General features: G+C 40.5%; 1 protein-coding gene and 1 pseudogene across 1 annotated transcript; both read left to right on the top strand.

The window, feature by feature from the left end:
• The first annotated feature begins 23,133 nt into the window (after nucleotides 1–23,133).
• Nucleotides 23,134–24,913, top strand: LOC147975989 (uncharacterized; annotated as a pseudogene).
• An 88-nt stretch (nucleotides 24,914–25,001) lies between these two features.
• Nucleotides 25,002–25,716, top strand: LOC147975990 (uncharacterized). Its single transcript, XM_087519708.1, has 2 exons — nucleotides 25,002–25,214; nucleotides 25,303–25,716. The coding sequence occupies exons 1-2, from the start codon at nucleotides 25,002–25,004 to the stop codon at nucleotides 25,714–25,716; spliced, it is 627 nt and encodes a 208-aa protein (XP_087375834.1).
• Nucleotides 25,717–25,966: the final 250 nt, after the last annotated feature.

Below are 25,966 nucleotides of genomic sequence, written 5' to 3' on the forward strand. Positions count from 1 at the left end.
TGCCGGTAACGAGAATGAACTAGGTATGAAGATACCGACGATCGAATCTCGGGCAAGTAACATACCGATGACAGAGGGAATAACGTATGTTGTTATGCGATTTGACCGATAAAGTTCTTCGTAGAATATGTAGGAGCCAATATGAGTATCCAGGTTCCGCTATTGGTTATTGATCGGAGGTGTGTCTCAGTCATGTCTACATAGTTCTCGAACCCGTATGGTCCGCACGCTTAACGTTCGATGACGATTTGTATTATGAGTTATGTGTTTTTGATGACCGAAGTTTGTTTGGAGTACTGGATGTGATCACGGACATGACGAGGAGTCTCGAAATGGTCGAGACATAAAGAATGATATATTGGACGATGTTATTCGGACACCGGATGAGTTCTGAGAGGTACCGGATAACTATCGGAGTGCCCGAGGGTTATCGGACCCCCCGGGGAACTAATGGGCCTCCATGGGTCTTAGTGGATAGAGAGGAGGGCCACAAGGGGCTGGCCTCACCCCCTTGCAGTCTGAATTGGACTAGGGGAAGGGGGCGGCTCCCCCTTTCCCTTTCCCTCTCCCTCCCTCTCCCTTCCTTCTTCCCCCTCCCACCAAGTGGAATCCTACTAGGACTTGGAGTCCTAGTAGGACTCCTCTCGCCTGGCACGTCCTACAGGGGCCGGACAGCCTCCCCCTCCCGTCCTTTATATACGGAGGCAGGGGGCACCCTAGAACACACAAGATCAATTGACTTTGCCGTGTGGGGTGCCCCCCTCCACAATTTACCACCTCGGTCATATTGTCATAGTGCTTAGGCGAAGCCCTGCGCGGATCACATCGTCAACACCGTCATCACACCGTCGTGCTGACGGAACTCTCCCTCGTCGTCAACTGGATCCAGAGCTCGAGGGACTTCATCATGCTGAACATGTGTTGAATGATAACCCACAAGTATAGGGGATCGCAACAGCTTTCGAGGGTAGAGTATTCAACACAAATTTATTGATTTGACACAAGAGGAGCCAAAGAATATTCTCAAGTATTAGCAGCCGAGTTGTCAATTCAAACACACCTGGAAACTTAGTATCTGCAGCAAAGTGTTTAGTAGCAAATTAATATGATAGTGGTGGTAGCGGCAACAAAAGTAAAGACAGCAAAAGTAATGTTTTTGGTATTTTGTAGTGATTGTAACAGTAGCAGCGGGAAAGTAAATAAGCGAGAACCAGTATATGGAAAACTCGTAGGCACCGGATGAGCGATGGATAATTATGCCGGATGCGATTCATCATGTAACAGTCATAACATAGGGTGACACAGAACTAGCTCCAATTCATCAATGTAATGTAGGCATGTATTCCGTATATAGTCATACGTGCTCATGGAAAAGAACTTGCATGACATCTTTTGTCCTACCCTCCCATGGCAGCGGGGTCCTATTGGAAACTAAGGGATATTAAGGCCTCCTTTTAATAGAGAACCGGAACAAAGCATTAGCACATAGTGAATACATGAACTCCTCAAACTATGGTCATCAGCGGGAGTGGTCCCGATTATTGTCATTTCGGGGTTGCCGGATCATAACACATAGTAGGTGACTATAGACTTGCAAGATAGGATCAAGAACTCACATATATTCATGAAAACATAATAGGTTCAGATCTGAAATCATGGCACTCGGGCCCTAGTGACAAGCATTAAGCATAGCAAAGTCATAGCAACATCAATCCCAGAACATAATGGATACTAGGGATCAAACCCTAACAAAACTAACTCGATTACATGATAAATCTCATCCAACCCATCACCGTCCAGCAAGCCTACGATGGAATTACTCACGCACGATGGTGAGCATCATGAAATTGGTGATGGAGGATGGTTGATGATGACGACGGCGACGAATCCCCCTCTCCGGAGCCCCGAACGGACTCCAGATCAGCCCTCTCGAGAGGTTTTAGCTTGGCGGCGGCTCTGTATCGTAAAACACGATGATTTCTTCTCTCTTATTTTCTTCTCCCCGAAAGCAGTTATATAGAGTTGGATTTGGAGTCGGGGGGTCTCCAGGGGGCCCACGAGGTAGGGCGCGCGCCCTAGGGGGGGCGCCCCCCACCCTCGTGAGAAGGGTGTGGGACCCCTGGTCTTCATCTTTGGCGAGGATTTTTTATTATTTATTCTAAGATATCCCGGGGAGTTTCAGGTCATTCCGAGAACTTTTGTTTTCTGCACATAAAACAACACCATGGCAATTCTGCTGAAAACAGCGTCAGCCGGGTTAGTTCCATTCAAATCATACAAGTTAGAGTCCAAAACAAGGGCAAAAGTGTTTGGAAAAGTAGATACGATGGAGACGTATCAACTCCCCCAAGCTTAAACCCTTGCTTGTCCTCAAGCAATTCAGTTGACAAACTGAAAGAAAGAAAGAAAAACTTTTACAAACTCTGTTTGCTCTTGTTGTTGTAACTATGTCAAGCCAGCATTCAAGTTTTCAGCATAGATCATAACTAACCACACTTGCAATAATTCTCAGGTCTCATAATTACTCATATCAATAGCATAATCAACTAGCAAGTCATAATAATAAATCTCGGATGACAACACTTTCTCAAAACAATCATAATATGATATAACAAGATGGTATCTCGCTAGCCCTTTCTGAGACCGCAAAACATAAATGCAGAGCACCTTTAAAGATCAAGGACTGACTAGACATTGTAATTCATGGTAAAAGAGATCCAATCATAGTCATACCCAATATAAATTAACAGTGATGGATGCAAATGACGGTTGTGCTCTCCAGCTAGTGCTTTTTAATAAGAGGGTGATGACTCAACATAAAAGTAAATGGATAGGCCCTTCGCAGAGGGAAGCAGGGATTTATAGAGGTGCCAGAGCTCGATTTTGAAATAGAGATAAATTGTATTTTGAGCGGTATACTTTCATTGTCAACATAACAACCAAGAGATGGCGATATCTCCCATGCTACACACATTATAGGCGGTTCCCAAACATAATGGTAAAGTTTATACTCCCCCTCCACCAACCAGCATCAATCCATGGCTTGCTCGAAACAACGAGTGCCTCCAACATACATCAGGTCCTAGGGGAGTTTTTTTTGCAATTAATGTTGATTTAGTTTGCATAAAGCATGGGACTGGGCATCCCGGTGACCAGCCATTTTCTTGTGAGTGAGGAGCGGAGTCCACTCCTCTTGAGAATAACCCGCCTAACACGGAAGATAAGGACAACCTTGGTTGATACATGAGCTATTCGAGCATACAAAACAGAATGTTTATTTCAAGGTTTAGAGTTTGACACATACAAATTTACTTGGAACGGCAGGTAGATACCACATATAGGAAGGTATGGTGGACTCATCTGGAATAACTTTGGGGTTTAAGGGATTGGATGCACAAGTAGTATTCCCGCTTAGTACAGGTGAAGGCTAGGAAAAGACTGGGAAGCGACCAACTAGAGAGCGACAACAGCCATGTACATGCATTAAAATTAATAAACATTGGATGCAAGCATGAGTAGGATATAATCCACCATGAACATAAATATCGTGAAGGCTATGTTGATTTGTTTCAACTACATGCGTGAACATGTGCCAAGTCAAGTCACTTAAATCATTCAAAGGAGGATACCACCCCATCATACCACATCATAATCATCTCAATAGCATGTTAGCACACAAGGTAAACCATTATAACTCATAGCTAATCAAGCATGGCACAAGCAACTCTGATCTCTAATTGTTATTGCAAACATGTTTATTCATAATAAGTTGAATCAAGAACGAGGGACTCATCATATTTACAAAAACAAAAGAGGTTGAGTTCATACCAGCTTTTCTCATCTCAGTCAGTCCATCATATATCATCATAGTTGCCTTTCACTTGCATGACCGAATGGTGTGAATAATAATAATAGTGCATGTGCATTGGACTAAGCTGGAATCTGCGAGCATTCAATAAACAGGAGAAGACAAGGCAATATGGGCTCTTGGTTAAATCAACAATAATGCATACAAGAGCCACTTCAACAATTTAATTATGGTCTTCTCCTATTGACCCCCAAAGAAAAGAAAAGAAATAAAACTATTTACACAGGAAAGCTCCCAACAAGCAAAAGAAGAACGGGAAATATTTTTGGGTTTTCTTTTTAATTATTACTACTACAGCAGGAAAATAAACTACTACTAATTTTTTTTCTTAAGGTTTAACAAACACACAAGAAGAAAGCAGGAAAAAGAAAATAAACTAGCAGGGATATTACAGTGAAAAAGTATGAGCACCGACATCTAGTAATGAGTGTGTGTGAGCATAAATGTAATGTCGATGAGAAATACGTACTCCCCCAAGCTTAGGCTTTTGGCCTAAGTTGGTCTATAGCCATGGCTGGCCTGGCGGATATCCATAATAATAGTTGTTGGGGTCGTACTGTGACGAAGAATAGTTGGGATCATACTGATGTGTAGCGGTTATCTCCTGCTGAGCTGCAGCGAGGAGTCGAGCTGCCTCCGCTCTCCTCTCGTACTCTTCTGCCTCCTCTTTGGTAATAACATATCTTCCTTTTGTCTGGGAATCAAAGAAGGCAGGAGCAGGGGGAGTAATACGGAAAACACGTCGTTTATCAAAAAATTAAACGATATAAGAGAGGTGATTCAGGCCTCTCGACAAACTGGTGCGAAGCCATAGAGTCATAATCTAAATATGCAGGAGGCAACTCGGTATCACCCTCACGAATGTCTATCTCAAGAAAATTAGCTAAGCGGGTTGCATAAATTCCTCCAAAGAAATCTCCATTATGTCTATTATGATGCAACCTACGAGCTACAATGGCTCCCATATGATAAGATTGGTCTCCTAACACAGCACTCCTAAGAATGCTAAGATCAAGGACACACATGTGACATGCTTCATCCTTAGCATTTATGCATCTACCGATGAAGAGAGCAAAATAATGTATGGCAGGAAAGTGAATGCTCCCTATGGTAGCCTGCGTTATATCTCTAGATTCCCCCACAGTTATACTAGCAAGAAAATTTCTAAATTCAGATTTAGGGGGATCCCTAACACTACCCCATGATGGAAGTTTGCATGCAAGAGTGAAATCCTCTAAGTCCATGGTATAAGATTTGTCATAAAGATCAAACATGACTGAAGGAGAATTGTGCGAAGATGAATACTCAAACCTCCTCAGAAATGAACTTGTGAAATCATGATACTGGGGGCATTTGTTAGCCTCAAAATCCTCAAGACCGGCATTGCGCAAATATGCTTTGTATTCTTCTTTAATTCCCGCACGGCCCATAAAATTTTCCGACGGCCATTCGCAAGGCCGTACTGGAGCATCTCTTGGTGGATCCTCGTCAGCATCGCGCATAGCAATCCTAGGTCCTTGCTTCTTAGAGGAACCACCTTCGAACATTTTCCTAAGCATATTGTTTTTCTCTGAAAAATTCTGAAATTTTTAGTAACTTCAAAATAAAAGTAAACCATCTTCAATAATATTGATAGCAACTACTCCTACAAGTGCCTAGAGCCTATATCAAGCATTAGAACTACTTGGAACCATATAAATTTGACATGCAAGCTTAAGAACATGGTCACCTATGCAGCACAAATTTTCAAAGAATAAAACACTAGAACAAAAACTAATTGGACCAATGGAGGAGTCACATACCAAGGAACAATCTCCCCAAGCAATTTTGCGAGAGGTGCTTTGAGCAAGGAGATCAAAAATCACAGCAAAAGTGGCTGGAACTCGTGCTTGAGTTGGTTTTTCGGGTTTGTGTGAGACAGAGGAAGAAGATGGGTGCTGGGATAAGTGGAGGAGGGCCACCGTGGGCCCACGAGGTAGGGGGCGCGCCCTAAGGGGCGGGGGGCGCCCACCACCCTCGTGGCCAGGTGGCAGCTCCTCCCGCGGTAATTTTTGCACAGTAAATCCTCAAATATTCCTGAAAAAATCATATTAAATTGGCATGTCATTCTAAGGACCTTTATTTTTGGGATATTTTTATATTGCACGGATAAGTCAGAAAACAGACAGAAAAATACTATTTTTACTTTATTTCTACTAATTAACAGAAAGTATAGAGAGGGTACAGAAGGTTGTGCTTCTAGTTTCATCCATCTCATGCTCATCAAAAAGAATCCACTAACAAGGTTGATCAAGTCTTGTTAACAAACTCATTCCGATAATCATGAAACTGGAGAAATTTTGAATAACACTAAGTTACCTCAACGGGGATATGCACATCCCCAATAATAAGAATATCATATTTCTTCTTGACAGTAGGAAGAGGAAATTCAAAACCTCCAAATATAATCGATGAAATTTTTCCAATGGAGTTGATACTATGAACTTGAGGTTGTTTCCTCGGAAAGTGTACCGTATGCTCATTACCATTAACATGAAAAGTCACATTGCCTTTGTTGCAATCAATAACAGCCCCTGCAGTATTAAGAAAAGGTCTTCCAAGAATAATAGACATACTATCATCCTCGGGAATATCAAGTATAACAAAGTCCGTCAAAATAGTAACGTTTGCAACCACAAGAGGCACATCCTCACAGATACCGACAGGTATAGCATTTGATTTATCAGCCATTTGCAAAGATATTTCAGTAGGTGTCAACTTATTCAAGTCAAGTCTACGATATAAAGAGAGAGGCATAACACTAACACCGGCTCCAAGATCACATAAAGCAGTTTTAATATAATTTCTTTTAACAGAGCAAGGTATAGTAGGTACTCCGGGATCTCCAAGTTTCTTTGGTATTCCACCCTTAAAAGTATAATTAGCAAGCATGGTGGAAATCTCAGCTTTCGGTATCTTTCTTTTATTAGTAATGATATCCTTCATATATTTAGCATAAGGATTTGTTTTGAGCACATCAGTTAATCGCATACGCAAAAAGATAGGCCTAATCATTTCAGCAAAGCGCTCAAAATCCTCGTCATCCTTTTTCTTGGATGGTTTCGGAGGAAAAGGCATGGGTTTCTGAACACAAGGTTCCCTTTCTTTACCATGTTTCCTAGCAACAAAGTCTCTTTTATCGTAACGTTGATTCTTTGATTGTGGGTTATCAAGATCAACAGCAGGTTCAATTTCTACATCATTATTATTACTAGGTTGAGCATCATCATTAACATCATCATTAATATTTTTATTAGGTTCATGTTCATTACCAGATTGTGTTTCAGCATCAGACATAGATATATCATTTGGATTATCAGGTGGTTCAGCAATAGGTTCACTAGAAGTTTGCATAGTTCTATCATTTTTTCTTCTTCTTTTTAGAAGAACTAGGAACATCAATATTATTTCTTTGAGAATCTTGCTTGATTCTCTTAGGGTGGCCTTCAGGATACAAAGGTTCCTGAGTCATTCTACCAGTTCTAGTAGCCACTCTAACAGCATAATCATTTTTCTTACCATTCATTTCATCAAGCACTTCTTTTTGAGCCTTAAGTACTTGTTCTACTTGAGTGGTAACCATAGAAGCATGTTTGCTAACAAGTTTAAGTTCACATTTAATATTAGCCATATAATTACCCAAGCGTCTAATCATATAAGCATTTTCTTTTAGTTGTCTACCAAAATAAGCATTGAAGTCATCTTGCTTAAACATAAAGTCATCAAACTCATCCAAGCACTGACTAGCAATTTTAGTAGGAGGGACTTCAGCTTTATCATATCTATAGAGAGAATTTACCTTTACTACCTGTGTCGGGATATCGGGATCAGGAGGTTCTTCAATAAATAAAGAATTGAGATCATATGTTTCTTCAACAGGAGGCATATTAAGACCATGTATTTCTTCAATAGGAGGTAAATTCTTAACGTCTTCAGCTTTAATACCTTTTTATTTCATAGATTTCTTTGCCTCTTGCATATCTTCGGGTCTGAGAAATAGAACACCTCTCTTCTTCGGAGTTGGTTTAGGAATAGGTTCAGTAATTGGAGCAGGAGCTGGCTCAGGAGGTGGCTCAGGAGGTGCCCAATTATTTTCATTTGTCAACATATTATTCAATAGAATTTCAGCTTCATCTGGTGTTCTTTCCCTGAAAAGAGAACCAGCACAACTATCCAGGTAATCTCTGGAAGCATCGGGTTTCTTAAGAGGATGATCAGGCAAAGCATTAAGTAACTTGAGAAGCCTCCCCCAAGCTTGTGGGAGACTCTCTTCTTCAATTTGCACAAAATTATATATATCCCTCAAAGCAACTTGTTTCTTATGAGCAGGGAAATATTTAGCAGAGATGTAATAAATCATATCCTGGGGACTACGCACACAACCAGGATCAAGAGAATTAAACCATATCTTAGCATCACCCTTTAATGAGAATGGAAATATTTTAATTATATAAAAGTAACGCGATCTCTCATCATTAGTAAACAGGGCAGCTATATCATTTAACTTAGTAAGATGTGCCACAACATTTCAGATTCATAGCCATAAAATGGATCGGATTCAACCAAAGTAATTATATCAAGATCAAGAGAGAATTCATAATCCTTATCCGGAACACAAATAGGTGAAGTAGCAAAAGCAGGGTCGGGTTTCATTTTATCTCTAAGTGATTCTTTGTTCCATTTAATTAATAACCTCTTAAGCTCATATCTATCCCTGCAAGCTAAAATAGCGGCAGAAGATTCCATATTAAAAAGATAGCCCTCAGGAATAACAGGCATATTTTCATCATCACTATCATCATCGTATTCAGATTCAATAATTTCTTTTTCTCTAGCCCTAGCAATTTGTTCATCAAGAAATTCACCAAGGGGCACAGTAGTATCAGGCATAGAAGCAGTTTCATCATAAGTATCATGCATAGCAGAAGTGGCATCATCAATAACATGCGACATATCAGAACGAATAGCAGAAGCAGGTGTAGGTGTCGCTAGCTTACTCATAACAGAAGGTGAATCAAGTGCAGAGCTAGATGGCAGTTCCTTACCTCCCCTCGTAGTTGAGGGATAGATCTTGGTTTTTGGATCTCTCAAGTTCTTCATAATGGTAAGCAGATATAAATCCCAAGTGACTCAAAGTATAGAGCTATGCTCCCCGGCAACGGCGCCAGAAATTAGTCTTGATAACCCACAAGTATAGGGGATCGCAACAGCTTTCGAGGGTAGAGTATTCAACCCAAATTTATTGATTCGACACAAGGGGAGCCAAAGAATATTCTCAAGTATTAGCAGCTGAGTTGTCAATTCAACCACACCTGGAAACTTAGTATCTGCAGCAAAGTGTTTAGTACCAAAGTAATATGATAGTGGTGGTAGCGGCAACAAAAGTAAAGACAACAAAAGTAATGTTTTTGGTATTTTGTAGTGATTGTAACTGTAGCAGCGGGAAAGTAAATAAGCGAGAACCAGTATATGGAAAACTCGTAGGCACCGGATTAGTGATGGATAATTATGCCGGATGCGGTTCATCATGTAACAGTCATAACATAGGGTGACACAGAACTAACTCCAATTCATCAATGTAATGTAGGCATGTATTTCGTATATAGTCATACGTGCTTATGGAAAAGAACTTGCATGACATCTTTCGTCCTACCCTCCCGTGGCAGCAGGGTCCTATTGAAAACTAAGGGATATTAAGGCCTCCTTTTAATAGAGAAACGGAACAAATCATTAGCACATAGTGAATACATGAACTCCCCAAACTACGGTCATCACCGGGAGTGGTCCCGATTATTGCCACTTCAGGGTTACCGGATCATAACACATAGTAGGTGACTATATACTTGCAAGATAGGATCAAGGACTCACATATATTCATGAAAACATAATAGGTTCAGATCTAAAATCATGGCACTCGGGCCCTAGTGACAAGCATTAAGCATAGCAAAGTCATAGCAACATCAATCTCAGAACATAATGCATACTAGGGATCAAACCCTAACAAAACTAAATCGATTACATGATAAATCTCATCCAACCCATCACCGTCCAGCAAGCCTACGATGGAATTACTCACGCACGATGGTGAGCATCATGAAATTGGTGATGGAGGATGGTTGATGATGACGACGGCGACGAATCCCCCTCTCCGGAGCCCCGAACAGACTCCAGATCAGCCCTCCTGAGAGGTTTTAGGGCTTGGCGGCGGCTTCGTATCGTAAAACGTGATGATTTCTTCTCTCCTATTTTTTCTCTCTCCGAAAGCAAATATATACTGTTGGAGTTGGCGTCGGAGGGCATCCAGGGGGCCCACGAGGTAGGGGGGCGCGCCCTAGGGGGGGGCACCCTCGTGAGAAGGGTGTGGGCCCTCTGGTCTTCATCTTTGGCGAGGATTTTTTATTATTTTTTCTAAGATATTCCGTGGAGTTTCAGGTCATTCCGAGAATATTTGTTTTCTGCACATAAAACAACACCATGGCAATTCTGCTGAAAACAGCGTCAGTCCAGGTTAGTTCCATTCAAATCATACAAGTTAGAGTCCAAAACAAGGGCAAAAGTGTTTGGAAAAGTAGATACGACGGAGACGTATCACTGAACACAGAGGTGCCGTACGTTCAGTACTTGGATCGGTTGGATCATGAAGACGTTTGACTACATCAACCGTGTTACATAACGCTTCCGCTTTCGGTCTACAAGGGTACATGGACATACTCTCCCCTCACGTTGCTATGCATCTCCTAGTTAGATCTTGCGTGATCGTAGGATTTTTTTAAATTACTACGTTCCCCAACAGTGGCATCCAAACCAGGTCTATGCGTAGATGTTATATGCACGAGTAGAACACAAAGAGTTGTGGGCGATAATAGTCATACCGCTTACCACCGACTTCTTACTTTGATTCTGCGGTATTGTTGCTGAAGTGGCCCGGACCGACATTGCATGACCGCGTTCATGAGACTGGTTCTACCGACGTGCTTCACACACAGGTGGCTGGCGGGTGTCTGTTTCTCCAACTTTAGTTGAATCGAGTTTGACTACGGTCGGTCCTTGTTGAAGGTTAAAACAACACACTTGACCAAAAATCGTTGTGGTTTTGATGCGTAGGTAAGAACAATTCTTGCTAGAAGCCCGTAGCAGCCACGTAAAACTTGCAACAACAAAGTAGAGGACGTCTAACTTGTTTTTGCAGGGCATGTTGTGATGTGATATGGTCAACACATGATGAAATATAAATTGTTGTATGAGATGATCATGTTTTGTAACAATTTATCGGCAACTGGCATGAGCCTTATGCTTGTTGCTTTATTGTATGAAATGCAATCGCCATGTAATTTCTTTACTTTATCACTAAGCAGTAGCGATAGTCATATAAGCAATAGTTGGCGAGACGACAACGACGCTATGATGGAGATCAAGATGTCTAGCCGGTGACGATGGAGATCATGACGGTGCTTTGGAGATGGAGATCAAAGGCACGAGATGATGATGGCCATATCATGTCACATATTTTGATTGCATGTGATGTTTATCCTTTATGCATCTTATTTTGCTTAGTACGGCGGTAGCATTATAAGATGATCCCTCACTAACATTTCAAGGTATAAGTGTTCTCCCGGAGTATGCACCATTGCGACAGTTCATCGTGCCGAGACGCCACGTGATGATCGGGTGTGATAAGCTCTACGTTCACATACGACAGGTGCAAGTCAGTTTTGCACATGCAGAATACTCGGGTTTAAATTGAAGAGCCTAGCATGTTTAGACATGGCCTTGGAACACTGGAGACCAAAAGGTCGGACGTGAATCATATAGTAGATATGATCAACATAGAGATGTTCACCATTGAAAACTACTCCATCTCACGTGATGATCGGACATGGTTTAGTTGATATGGATCACGTGATCATTTAGATGACTCGAGCGATGTCTATCTAAGTGGGAGTTCTTAAGTAATTTGATTAATTGAACTTAATTTATCATGAACTTAGTCCTGATAGTTCTCGCATATCTATGTTGTAGATCAATAGCTTGCGATGTAGCTCCCCATTTTTTTTGATATGTTCCTAGATAAAACTAAACTGAAAGATGGTAGTAGCAACGATGTGGACTAGGTCTGTGATCTGAGGATTATCATCGTTGCTGCACAGAAGAATTATGTCCTTGATGCACCGCTAGGTGACAGACCCATTGTAGGAGCCGATGCAGACGTTATGAACGTCTGGCAAGCTCGATATGATGACTCCTTGATAGTTTAGTGCACCATGCTTTACGGCTTAAAACCAGGACTTCAAAAACATTTAGAACGCCATGGAGCATATGAGATGTTTCAAGAGTTGAAATTAGTATTTCAGACTAATGCCCGTGTCGAGAGGCATGAGCCCTCTCATAGTACTTTGCCTACAAGATGGAGGAGAATAGCTCAACCAGTGAGCATGTGCTCAGATTGTCTGGGTACTACAATTGGTTGAATCAAGTGGGAGTTAATCTTCCAGATAAGATAATGATTGACAAAGTTCTCTAGACAGTATCACCAAGTTACTAGAACTTCGTGATGAACTATAATATGCAAGGGATGAACAAGACAATTCCCGAGCTCTTCACAATGCTAAAGGCTATGGAGGTAGAAATCAAGAAAGAGCATCAAGTGTTGATGGTTAAAAAGACCACTAGTTTCAAGAAAAAGGACAAAGGGAAGAAGGGGAACTTCAAGGAGAATAGCAAGAAAGTTGCTGCTCCCGGGAAGAAGCCCAAGTCTGGACCTAAGCCTGAAACTGAGTGCTTCTACTTCAAAGGAAATGGTCACTGGAAGCGGAACTGCCCCAAACATTTGGCGGATAAGAAGGATGGCAAAGTGAACAAAGGTATATTTGATATACAGATTATTGATGTGTACTTTACTAATGTTCATAGTAACCCCTAGGTATTTGATACCGGTTCAGTTGCTAAGATTAGTAACTCCAAACAGGAGTTGCAAAATGAACAGAGACTAGTTAAGGGCAAGGCGACAATGTGTGTTGGAAATGATTCCAAGGTTGATAAGATCACCATCGCACACTCCTTTTACCTTCGAGATTAGTGGTGAACCTAAAATAAATGTTATTTGGTATTTGCGTTGAGCATGAATATGATTGGATCATGTTTATTGCAATACGGTTATTCATTTAAGTCAAAGAATAATTGTTGTTCTGTTTACATGAATAAAACCTTCTATGGTCATACACTTAATATAAATGGTTTGTTGAATCTCGATCATAGTGATACACATATTCATAATATTGATGCCAAAAGATGCAAAGTTGACAATGATAGTGCAACATTCTTGTGGCACTGCCGTTTAGGTCATATTGGTTTAAAGGGCATGAAGAAACTCCATGCTGATGGGCTTTTGGAATCACTTGATTATGAATCACTTGATGCTTGCGAACCATGCCTCATGGGCAAGATGACTAAGACTCCGTTCTTCGGAACAATGGAGCGAGCCACTGACTTATTAGAAATAATACATACTGATGTATGCGGTCCAATGAGTGTTGAGGCTCGTGGTGGGTATCATTATTTTTTTACCTTCACAGATGATTTGAGCAGATATCGGTATATCTACTTAATGAAACATAAGTCTGAAACATTTGAAAAGTTCAAAGAATTTCAGAGTGAAGTGGAAAATCATCGTAACAAGAAAATAAAGTTTATACGATCTGATCATGGAGGTGAATATTTGAGTTACGTGTTTGGCCTTCATCTTAAACAATGTGGAATAGTTTCACAACTCAGGCCACCTGGAACACCACAGCGTAATGGTGTGTCCGAACGTCATAACCGTACTTTATTAGATATGGTGCGATCTATGATGTCTCTTAACTGATTTACCACTATTGTTTTGGGGTTATGCATTAGAGACAGCTACATTCACATTAAATAGGGCACCATCTAAATCCGTTGAGACGACACCATATGAACTATGGTTTGGCAGGAAACTAAAGCTGTCGCTTCTTAAAGTTTGGGGTTGCAATGTGATACGTCTCCAACGTATCTATAATTTTTGATTGTTCCATACTATATTATATTCTGTTTTGGACATTATTGGGCTTTATTATACACTTTTATATTATTTTTGGGACTAACCTATTAACCGGAGGCCCAACCCAGAATTGCTGTTTTTTTGCCTATTTTAGGGTTTCGCAGAAAAAGAATATCAAACGGAGTCCAAACGGAATGAAACCTTTGGGAACGTGATTTTCGGAACGAACATGATCCAGAGGACTTGGACCCTACGTCAAGCAATCAACGAGGAAGGCACGAGGTAGGGGGCGCACCTACCCCCCAGGCGCGCCCTCCACCCTCGTGGCCCCCTGTTGCTCCACCGACGTACTCGTTTCTCATATATATACCTACGTACCCCCAAACTACCAGATACGGAGCCAAAACCCTAATTCCACCGCCGTAACTTTCTGTATCCACGAGATCCCACCTTGGGGCCTTTTCTGGAGCTCCGCCGGAGGGGGCATCGATCACGGAGGGCTTCTACATCAACACCATAGCCTCTTCGATGAAGTGTGAGTAGTTTACTTCAGACCTACGGGTCCATAGTTATTAGCTAGATGACTTCTTCTCTCTTTTTGGATCTCGATACAAAGTTCTCCCCCTCTCTTGTGGAGATCTATTCGATGTAATCTTCTTTTGCGGTGTGTTTGTTGAGACCGATGAATTGTGGGTTTATGATCAAGTTTATCTATGAACAATATTTGAATCTTCTCTGAATTCTTTTATGTATGATTCATTATCTTTGCAAGTCTCTTCGAATTATCAGTTTGGTTTGGCCTACTAGATTGATCTTTCTTGCAATGGGAGAAGTGCTTAGCTTTGGGTTCAATCTTGCGGTGTCCTTTCCCAGTGACAGTAGGGGCAACAAGGCACGTATTGTATTGTTGCCATCGAGGATAACAACATGGGGTTTACATCATATTGCATGAGTTTATCCCTCTACATCATGTCATCTTGCTTAAAGTGTTACTCTGTTCTCTTGAACGTAATACTCTAGATGCATGCTGGATAGCGATCGATGTGTGGAGTAATAGTAGTAGATGCAGGCAGGAGTCGGTCTACTTGTCTCGGGCGTGATGCCTATATACATGATCATACCTAGATATTCTCATAACTATGCTCAATTCCGTCAATTGCTCAACAGTAATTTGTTCACCCACCGTAAATACTTATGCTCTTGTGAGAAGCCACTAGTGAAACCTATGGCCCCCGGGTCTATCTTCCATCATATTAATCTTCCAATACTTAGTTATTTCCTTTGCCATTTATTTTACTTTGCATCTTTATCATAAAAATACCAAAAATATTATCTTATCATATCTATCAGATCTCACTCTCGTAAGTGACCGTGTAGCGATTGACAACCCCTTATCGCGTTGGTTGCGAGGATTTATTTGTTTGTGTAGATGCGAGGGACTTGTGTGCGGCCTCCTACTGGATTGATACCTTGGTTCTCAAAAACTGAGGGAAATACTTACGCTACTTTGCTGCATCACCCTTTCCTCTTCAAGGGAAAACCAACGCAAGTGCTCAAGAGGTAGTAAGAAGGATTTCTGGCACCGTTGCCGGGGAGGTTCGCGCAAGACAAGTCAAGATTTGACTCCCGACAACGAGTCACTTGTGGCGCCGTTGCAAGTCAAGACATACCAAGTACCCATCACAAACCCTTATCTCCCGCATTACATTATTTGCCATTTGCCTCTCATTTTCCTCTCCCCCACTTCACCCTTGTCGTTTTATTCGCCCTCTCTCTCTATCCTCCCTCTCTTTCTCTATTAACCTTCTCTTTTCCGCTCACCTTTCTTCCACTATGCCGAAATCAAAAAGGGTTGGGAGTTCTCTCCCGAGTTTTAGTACTTTAGACAATCCTTCTATTCTCGCTAAACTCATAAATAAAGATGCTATGGAAAGACCTACCAGAGTTATCAATGAGAATCTTAATAATTTTGATGAAGATGATTCTGGAATTTTTCGTTATTTACTTGAGGAATCTTTGAAAGATGCTTGGGATAGACTATTAAGGATCAGGGCTAGCTATGTGCCTCAATACCAAATTGAAATTTACTTAAAAAGCTTTTATGTTGCCCTACCTTCTTCTTTTAAGCATGTCCTAGATTCTATATTTGAAGAAGGTTTTCTTGAAGGGGATGCCATAGACACTTATGAAAAGATGAAAACCATATTTGGTCACCCCATGAATGAGAAAGTTGAATCTACATCTCTTTTGCTCTCTTATCAAAACGAATCTATCAAAGAGATGAAGGCTAGCTTAGATACAAATTTCTGTAACATAACTAATCTTTCTTCTACCATTAATAGCCATGTGATTTATCAAAATAGAAATATTAATTCCATAGATAGCAACTTTGCTCTTTTCTTCCCTAAAACCAAAGATGGCAATACCTAGATCTATCCTTGCTTTTGTGCCTAGTTAGGGGCGTTAAACGATAGTGCTTGTTGGGAGGCAACCCAATTTTATTTTTATTCCTTGACTTTTTGTCCTGTTTAGTAATAAATAATTTATCTAGCCTCTGTTTTGTTTGTGTTTTTTGTGTTTAATTAGTGTTTGTGCCAAGTAGAACCGCTGGGAAGACTTGGGAAAAGTCCTTTTAATCTTGCTGTAAAAAACAGAAACTTTAGTGCTCACGAGAATTGCTGCCATTTTTATTTGGAAAGTGATATTCAGTTAATTATTTTTGAAAATTATTAATAGATAAATTACTCACGTCCAGCAATTTATTTTAGAATTTTTGGAGTTCCAGATCTTGCGTTAGCTACAGATTACTACAGACTGTTCTATTTTTGACAGATTCTGTTTTTCGTGTGTTGTTTGCTTATTTTAATGAATCTATGGCTAGTAAAATATTTTATAAACCATAGAGAAGTTGGAATAAAGTAGGTTTAACACCAATATAAATAAAGAATGAGTTCATTACAGTACCTTGAAGTGGTGTTTTGTTTTCTTTCGCTAACGGAGCTCACGAGATTTTCTACTTTAAGTTTTGTGTTGTGAAGTTTTCAAGTTTTGGGTAAAAGATTTGATGGATTATGGAACAAGGAGTGGAAAGAGCCTAAGCTTGGGTATTCCCATGGCACCCCAAGATAATCTAAGGACACCTAAAAGCCAAAGCTTGGGGATGCCCTGGAAGGCATCCCCTCTTTCGTCTACTTCCATCGGTAACTTTACTTGGAGCTATATTTTTATTTACCACATGAAATGTGTTTTGCTTGGAGCGTCTTGTATTATTTGAGTATTTATTTGTTAGTTTTCCACAATCGTCCTTTCTGTACACACCTTTTGAGAGAGACACACATGAATCGGAAATTGTTGGAATACTCTATGTGCTTCACTTATATCTTTTGAGTTATATAATTTTTGCTCTAGTGCTTCACTTATATCTTTTAGAGCACGTCGGTGGATTTGTTTTATAGAAACTATTGTTCTCTCATGCTTCACTTAGATTATTTTGAGAGTCCTACAAAACAGCATGGTAATTTTCTTTAATTATGTTAGGCATTCAAGATTAATAAAAAAATTCTTATGAGTGTGTTGAATACTATGAGAAGTTTGATACTTGATAATTGTTTTGAGATATGGAGATGGTAATATTAGAGTCATGCTAGTCGAGTAGTTGTGAATTTGAGAAATACTTGTGTTAAAGTTTGTGATTCCCGTAGCATGCACGTATGGTGAACCGTTATGTGATGAAGTCGGAGCATGATTTATTTATTGATTGTCTTCCATATGAGTGGCGGTCGGGGACGAGCGATGGTCTTTTCCTACCAATCTATCCCCCTAGGAGCATGCACGTAATACTTTGCTTTGATAACTTGTAGGTTTTTGCAATAAGTATATGAGTTCTTTATGACTAAGGTTGAGTCCATGGATCATACGCACTTTTCTTCCTTCCACCATTGCTAGCCTCTCTAATACCGTGCACCTTTCGCCGGTATCATACACCCACCATATACCTTCCTCAAAACAGCCACCATACCTACCTATCATGGCATTCCCATAGCCATTCCGAGATATATTGCCATGCGACTTTCCACCGTTCCGTTTATTATGACACGCTCCATCATTGTCATATTGCTTAGCATGATCATGTAGTTGACATTGTATTTGTGGCAAAGCCACCATTCATAATTATTTCATACATGTCACTCTTGATTCATTGCATATCCCGGTACACCGCCGGAGGCATTCACATAGAGTGATATTTTGTTCTAAGTATTGAGTTGTAATTGTTGAGTTTTAAGTAAATAAAAGTGTGATGATCATCATTTCTAGAGCATTGTCCCAAGTAAGGAAAGGATGATGGAGACTATGATTCCCCCACAAGTCGGGATGAGACTCCGGATGAAAAATAAAATAATAAGAAAAAAAAGAGGCCAAAGAAGCCCAAATAAAAAAAGAGGCCATAAAAAAGAAAAGGCCCAAATAAAAAATGAGAGAAAAAGAGAGAAGGGACAATGCTACTATCCTTTTACCACACTTGTGCTTCAAAGTAGCACCATGATCTTCATAATAGAGATTCTCTTATGTTATCACTTTCATATACTAGTGGGAATTTTTCATTATAGAACTTGGCTTGTATATTCGATGATGGGCTTCCTCAAAATGCCCTAGGTCTACATCAACACCATAGCCTCTCCGATGAAGTGTGAGTAGTTTACCTCAGACCTTCGGGTCCATAGTTATTAGCTAGATGGCTTCTTCTCTCTTTTTGGATCTCAGTACAATGTTCTCCCCCTCTCTTGTGGAGATCTATTCGATGTAATCTTCCTTTTGCGGTGTGTTTGTTGAGACCGATGAATTGTGGGTTTATGATCAAGATTATCTATGAACAATATTTGAATCTTCTCTGAATTCTTTTATGTATGATTGGTTATCTTTGCAAGTCTCTTAGAATTATCAGTTTGGTTTGGCCTACTAGATTGATCTTTCTTGCAATGGGAGAAGTGCTTAGCTTTGGGTTCAATCTTGCGGCGTCCTTTCCCAGTGACAGTAGGGGCAGCAAGGCACGTATTGTATTGTTGCCATCGAGGATAACAAGATGGGGTTTACATCATATTGCATGAGTTTATCCCTCTACATCATGTCATCTTGCTTAAAGCGTTACTCTATTCTCTTGAACTTAATACTCTAGATGCATGCTGGATAGCGGTCGATGTGTGGAGTAATAGTAGTAGATGCAGGCAGGAGTCGGTCTACTTGTCTCGAACGTGATGCCTATATACATGATCATACCTAGATATTCTCATAACTATGCTCAATTCTGTCAATTGCTCAACAGTAATTTGTTCACCCACCGTAAAGACTTATGCTCTTGAGAGAAGCCACTAGTGAAACCTATGGCCCCCAGGTCTATCTTCCATCATATTAATCTTCCAATACTTAGTTATTTCCTTTGCCATTTATTTTACTTTGCATCTTTATCATAAAAATACCAAAAATATTATCTTATCATATCTATCAGATCTCACTCTCGTAAGTGACCGTGTAGGGATTGACAACCCCTTATCGTGTTGGTTGCGAGGATTTATTTGTTTGTGTAAGTGCGAGGGACTTGTGCGCAGCCTCCTACTGGATTGATACCTTGGTTCTCAAAAACTGAGGGAAATACTTACGCTACTTTGCTGCATCACCCTTTCCTCTTCAAGGGAAAACCAACGCAAGTGCTCAAGAGGTAGCACAATGCTTATGTGAAAAAGTTTCAGCCTGATAAGCTCAAACCCAAATTGGAGAAGTGTGCCTTCATAGGATACCCAAAGGAAACTGCTAGGTATGCCTTCTATCACAGATCAGAAGGCCAAATATTCGTAGCTAAGAATGGATACTTTCTAGAGAAGGAGTTTCTCTCGAAAGAAGTGAGTGGGAGGAAAGTAGAACTTGATGAGGTAACTGTACCTTCTCCCGAAATGGAAAGTAGTTCATCACAGAAATCAGTTCCAGTGATTCCTACACCAATCAGTGAGGAAGCTAATGATGATGATCATGAAACTTTAGATCAAGTTACTACCGAACCTCATAGGTAAACCAGAGTAAGATCCGCACTAGAGTGGTACGGTAATCCTGTTTTGGAGATCATGTTACTTGACCATGACGAACCTACGAACTATGAGGAAGTGATGATGAGCCCAGATTCTGTGAAATGGCTTGAGGCCATGAAATCTGAGATGGGATCCATGTATGAGAACAAAGTATGGACTTTGGTTGATTTGCCCGATGATTGGCAAGACTAAAAGAATAAATGGATCTTCAAGAGGAAGACGGACGCTGATGGTAGTGTTACTATCTAGAAAGCTGGACTTGTCGCAAAAGGTTTTCGACAAGTTCAAGGTGTTGACTACGATAAGATTTTATCACTCGTAGCGATGCTTAAGTCTGTCCGAATCATGTTAGCAATTGCCACATTTTAAGAAATCTGGCAAATGGATGTCAAAACTTCATTCCTTAATGGATTTCTTAAAGAAGAGTTGTATATGATGCGACCAGAAGGTTTTGTCAATCCTAAAGGTGCTAAAAAAGTGTGCAAGCTCTAGCGATCCATTTATGGACTGGTGCAAGCCTCTTGGAGTTGGAATATATGCTTTGATCGTGTGATCAAAGCATATGGTTTTATACAGACTTTTGGAGAAGCCTGTATTTACAAGAAAGTGAGTGGGAGCACTACAACCTTTCTGATAAGTATATGTGAATGGCATATTGTTGATCGAAAATGATGTAGAATTTTCTGGAAAGCATAAAGGAGTGTTTGAAAAGAGTTTTTTCAAAGAAATACTTTGGTGAAGCTGCTTACATATTGAGCATCAAGATCTATAGAAATAGATCAAGACGCTTGATAAAATTTTTCAATGAGTACATACCTTGACAAGATTTTGAAGTAGTTCAAAATGGAACAGTCAAAGAAGGAGTTCTTGCCTATGTCGCAAGGTGTGAAGTTGAGTAAGACTCAAAACCCGACCACGGCAGAAAATAGAAATAGAATTGAAGTCATTCCCTATGCCTCAGTCATAGGTTCTATAAAGTATGCTATACTGTGTACCAAACCTGTTGTGTACCTCACCATGAGTTTGGTAAGAGGGTACAATAGTGATCCAGGAGTGGATCACTAGACAACGGTCAAAATTATCCTTAGTTGCCTAAGAGGACTAAGGAAATGTTTCCCGGTTATGGAGTTGATAAAGAGTTCGTCCTAAAGAGTTACGTCGATGCAAGCTTTTACATCGATCTAGATGACTCTAAGTCTCAATCTGGATACATATTGAAAGTGGGAGCAATTAGCTAGAGTAGCTCCATGTAGAGCATTGTAGACATAGAAAAATTTGCAAAATAAATATGGCTCTGAATGTGGAAGACCCGTTGACTAAACTTATCTCACAAGCAAAACATGATCACACCTTAATACTCTTTGGGTGTTAATCACATGGCGGTGTGAACTAGATTGCTGACTCTAGTAAACCCTTTTTGGTGTTAAATCACATGGCGATGTGAACTAGATTATTGACTCTAGTGCAAGTGGGAGACTAAAGGAAATATGCCCTAGAGGCAATAATAAAGTTGCTGTTTCATATTTCCTTATATCATGATAAATGTTTATTATTCATGCTAGAGTTGTATTAACCGGAAACTTGATACATGTGTGAATACATAGACAAAACAAAGTGTGCCTAGTATGCCTCTACTTGACTAGCTCGTTAATCAAAGATGGTTAAGTTTCCTAACCATAGACATGTGTTGTCATTTGATTAATGGGATCACATCATTACGAGAATGATGTAATGGACAAGACCCAACCGTTAGCTTAGCATAATGATCGTTAAGTTTTATTGCTATTGCTTTCTTCATGACTTATACATATTCCTTTGACTATGAGATTATGCAACTCCCGAATATCGGAGGAATGCATTGTGTACTATCAAAGATCACAACGTAACTGGGTGATTATAAAGATGTTCCAAATGTGTCTCCAAAGGTGTTTGTTGAGTTGTCATAGATCAAGATTAGGATTTGTCACTCCGTGTATCGGAGAGGTATCTCTGGGCCCTCTCGGTAATGCACATCACTATGAACCTTGCAAGTAATGTGACTAATGAGTTAGTTATGGGATGATGCATTACGGAACGAGTAAAGAGACTTGTCGGTAATGAGATTGAACTAGGTATGAAGATACCAATGATCGAATCTCGGGAAAGTAACATATCGATGACAAAGGGAGTAACGTATGTTGTTATGCGATTTGACCTATAAAGATCTTTGTAGAATATGTAGGAGCCAATATGAGAATCCAGGTTCCGCTATTGGTTATTGACTGGAGATGTGTCTCGGTCATGTCTACATAGTTCTCGAACCCATAGGGTCCGCATGCTTAACGTTCGATGATGATTTTTATTATGAGTTATGTGTTTTTGATGACCGAAGTTTGTTTGGAGTCCCATATGAGATCGCGGACATAACGAGGAGTCTCAATATGGTCGAGACATAAAGAATGATATATTGGACGATGTTATTCAGACACCGGATGAGTTCTGAGAGCTACCGGATAACTATGGGAGTGCCGGAGGGTTATCGGAACCCCTCGGGCAGTGGCGGATGTACAGGGTGGCCAGGGTGGGCCGCGGCCCACCCTGGGATTCTGAGACAACCCATATACATATAGATATAGATGGGCCAGAAAAAAAAGCCCAATAAAGAGCAGGTCCATATCCAATTTGTGTCCAGTTCCTCGATGCCTGCTCCCTCTCGCACCTGCTCGACGCCTCGACCCCAATAGCCGCCTCGCCTCACCGTTCGCGCCTGGCGCCCCTGCCGCCGCCCAGCCACCGAGGAAGCTCCCGGATCCCGCCTCTTCTCCAGCACGCCCGCCCGGCCCTCGATCCAGGGCTCCGGGTGCATCTCCCTGCGCGCGCGGCAAGCCCCTGTCCCAGCACGCGGCTGCGCCTTGACCCTGCCGGAGTTCGGCTACCTGCGCCCCTGCGGCCGCTCATCGGGCGGCTGCCTGGCGGCCCTGCCCTCGCCCCCTCCAAATCCGACTACAATGAGGCACTGAAAACAAATACCCCAAATTCATGATTTACCCCAAATTTATGATTTAGGGTTTACTTTTTTGCACTATGTTATGCCTCAATTAGCTTTATTGATAGGAAGCAGTACTTATAGAAAGTAGTATTCTTGCAGATTTTTTGAAGAATGAAGAGGGCAGCAGACATTGTTTCTCTTTTCCAAAGAGAAGCTATGAAGATAGGGAAGAAGAAGAAGGCAGAGAATATGTCGGATGTGGCTGAAGAGCAGACCCACGAAGTTGTGTGTATGCCGGTTGTGATCGAAGAGCAAATTGAAGAACCAACATTGTCTATGTCAAATGTGACCATAGAGCAAACTGAGGATGTGTCACCGCCATCACCACCGGTTTATGATTTTAGTCGTCTTAAACATGATCCCGGGGACAGGCTACCCATTGCAAGTTATCCTATCAATGATCAAGACGCAGTTCAAAGAGCATATATCCTTAAAAAGCCATTCAAACCTTATGCACATGACCTTAAAAAAAGAACAATTGGGAGTAGAGAACGTTCATTCAATCCTTTGTGGCTTCATAATCATAGTTGGCTTGAATATAGTATCAAGAAGGAATCTGCATTTTGCTTTGTATGTTACTTGTTCAAAGAGAAAAAACTAGTGGTAAGGGAACTAATGCATTTACTGATGGTGGTTGGAGTAATTGGAATAGAGAGGATGCTCTTCTTAAGCATGTTGGTTGCGTATCAAGTGTGCATAATGCAGCTCAAGAGAGATATAACTTATTTGTGAATCCTCGTGCAGCAATTGATGATCTTTTTGTGAAGGTGAACAGTGAGGATCTACGTCTTTACATGATGAGGTTGAAGTATTCACTTAGATGCTTGCAGTTTCTTCTTCATCAAGGATTGGCATTTCGTGGGCATCATGAAAGTGAACAGTCTAGCAATAGAGGAAACTTCCTTGAGCTATTGAAGTGGCTTGCAACAAACAGTGAGGAGGCGAATAAGTATGTTTTGAAGAATGCACCAGGTAACTGCCAATTGACATCTCATCAGATACAACATCAGATTATTCAATGTTGTGCACAACTTACTAGAAATCAAATTATTGATGAACTTGGTGATGAGCACTATGCTATTCTAGCCGATGAGTCTAGTGATGTATCACATAAATAACAACTAGCTTTATGCTTGCGTTTTGTTGATAAAGTAGGGAGGCCGTCTGAGCACTTTCTTGGAGTTGTTCATGTAAGTGACACTACTTCATTGTCACTTAAGGAAGCAATTGAAACTTTACTTACTCATCATGGTTTGACTATAACACAAATTCGTGGGCAACGATATGATGGGGCTAGTAATATGAGAGGAGAAATTAAAGGATTGAAAACATTGATCATGAAAGAGTCACCTTCTGCCTATTATATTCATTGTTTTGCACATCAACTCCAGCTAGTTCTTGTTGCTGTTGCCAAGGGAAATAATGATTGTGTGTGGTTTTTTGATCGAGTGTGTTTATTACTGAATGTTATTGGAGTGTCTTGTAAGCGTCATGACATGCTTCGAGATGCTAGACTTCAGAATATCCTGAAACTACTTGAATGTGGTGAGTTACAAACTTGGAGTGGTTTGAATCAAGAGATGGGGTTACCTAGGCCTGGTGATACTCAGTGGGGCTCTCATTACAAAATTGTTCTTAACATTATTTCTATGTATCCCACAATCCGTGATGTGCTCATAACTCTTGGACAAGATGCTTCACAAAGAAGTGATTGGCCCAAAATTCATACTATCATTGGAGTGTTCGAGTCATTTGACTTTATTTTCAATGCACACTTGATGCTTGTCATTCTTGGATACACAAGTGATTTGTCTGATTGTTTGCAAAGAAGAGACCAAGATATTCTTACTACAATGGCACTTGTTAGAACTGCAAAAAAGTAGAATACAAGAGCTTAGGGATAATGGGTAGGATGCATTTTTGCAAAAGGTCACACTATTTTGTAACAAGCATGGCATTCAAGTTCCTATAATGGAAGATAATTATGTGCCTTATGGAAGATCAACACGGTTTGCTCGAGCCCAAACAAATGATGATCACTTTAGAAGAGAAGGTTTTCTTGGAGTCATTGATCAAATTAGTCAAGAGCTTGAAAATCGGTTTGATGAGATCAATATGGAGCTGCTATCATGTATGTCTGCTTTGAATCCCGCCAATTCATTTGCTGCTTTTGATGCACAAAAGGTATGCAAACTTGCTTCTAAAATTTGTATTGATTTCAAAATTGGTACATAATCTCTTTAAATCATTTGTTTCTTTTGATGCACACAAGGTACGAAGACTTGCTGATTTTTATCCCAAAGACTTTTCAAGTGCCGACTTGATACACCTTGAACTACAACTTGATAACTATATTGATGACATGAGAAATGATGAGAACTTCCAAGGCCTTGGAAATCTTTTTGATCTCTCGGTTAAGCTTGTCCAAACAGGGAGACATATAGTTCATCATTTGGTGTACTTGCTTTTAAAATTGGTATTGATTCTTCCGGTGGCAACGGCAAATGTTGAGAGAGCATTTTCTGCCATGAGTTTTGTCAAGAACAAGTTGAGAAATAAGATGGGTGATAGTCTTTTGGATGATTGCCTAGTCACATACATTGAGAGGGATGCTTTCTCCGAGGTGAATGAAGATGACATAATTGATACCTTCATGGCAATGCAAAAACGTAGGCTAGAAAAATAGTCTTTTTGAATTTCTCAAGGTATGTGCTATGGTCCATGTACTATTTACTATGTAGGCTTCTTTATGGAAAACTGAGAATTAATTGAGAATTTTAGTGTGTTCGTAAGACCATATTGATCTATTTCTATGTGCTATTGATAATTAGTTAGAATGTTCACATGTCATATTAGTTATCAAAAAAAATTAGGGCGGACCACCCTGATGTCAAATGCTAGCTCCGCCACTGCCCCCGGGGGAACTAATGGGCCTT

This window comes from Triticum urartu, chromosome 4A (genome assembly GCF_056163025.1).
Source record: "Triticum urartu cultivar PI428250 chromosome 4A, HENAU_Tu73, whole genome shotgun sequence".
NCBI lineage: Eukaryota > Viridiplantae > Streptophyta > Magnoliopsida > Poales > Poaceae > Triticum > Triticum urartu.

Coding starts and splice junctions, on each gene's coding strand:
- LOC147975990 (XM_087519708.1), top strand. CDS start 25,002: ATGGAAGATAATTATGTGCCTTATGGAAGATCAACACGGTTTGCTCGA. Junction 25,215..25,302: donor CTGCTTTTGATGCACAAAAG/GTATGCAAACTT, acceptor GATGCACACAAG/GTACGAAGACTTGCTGATTT.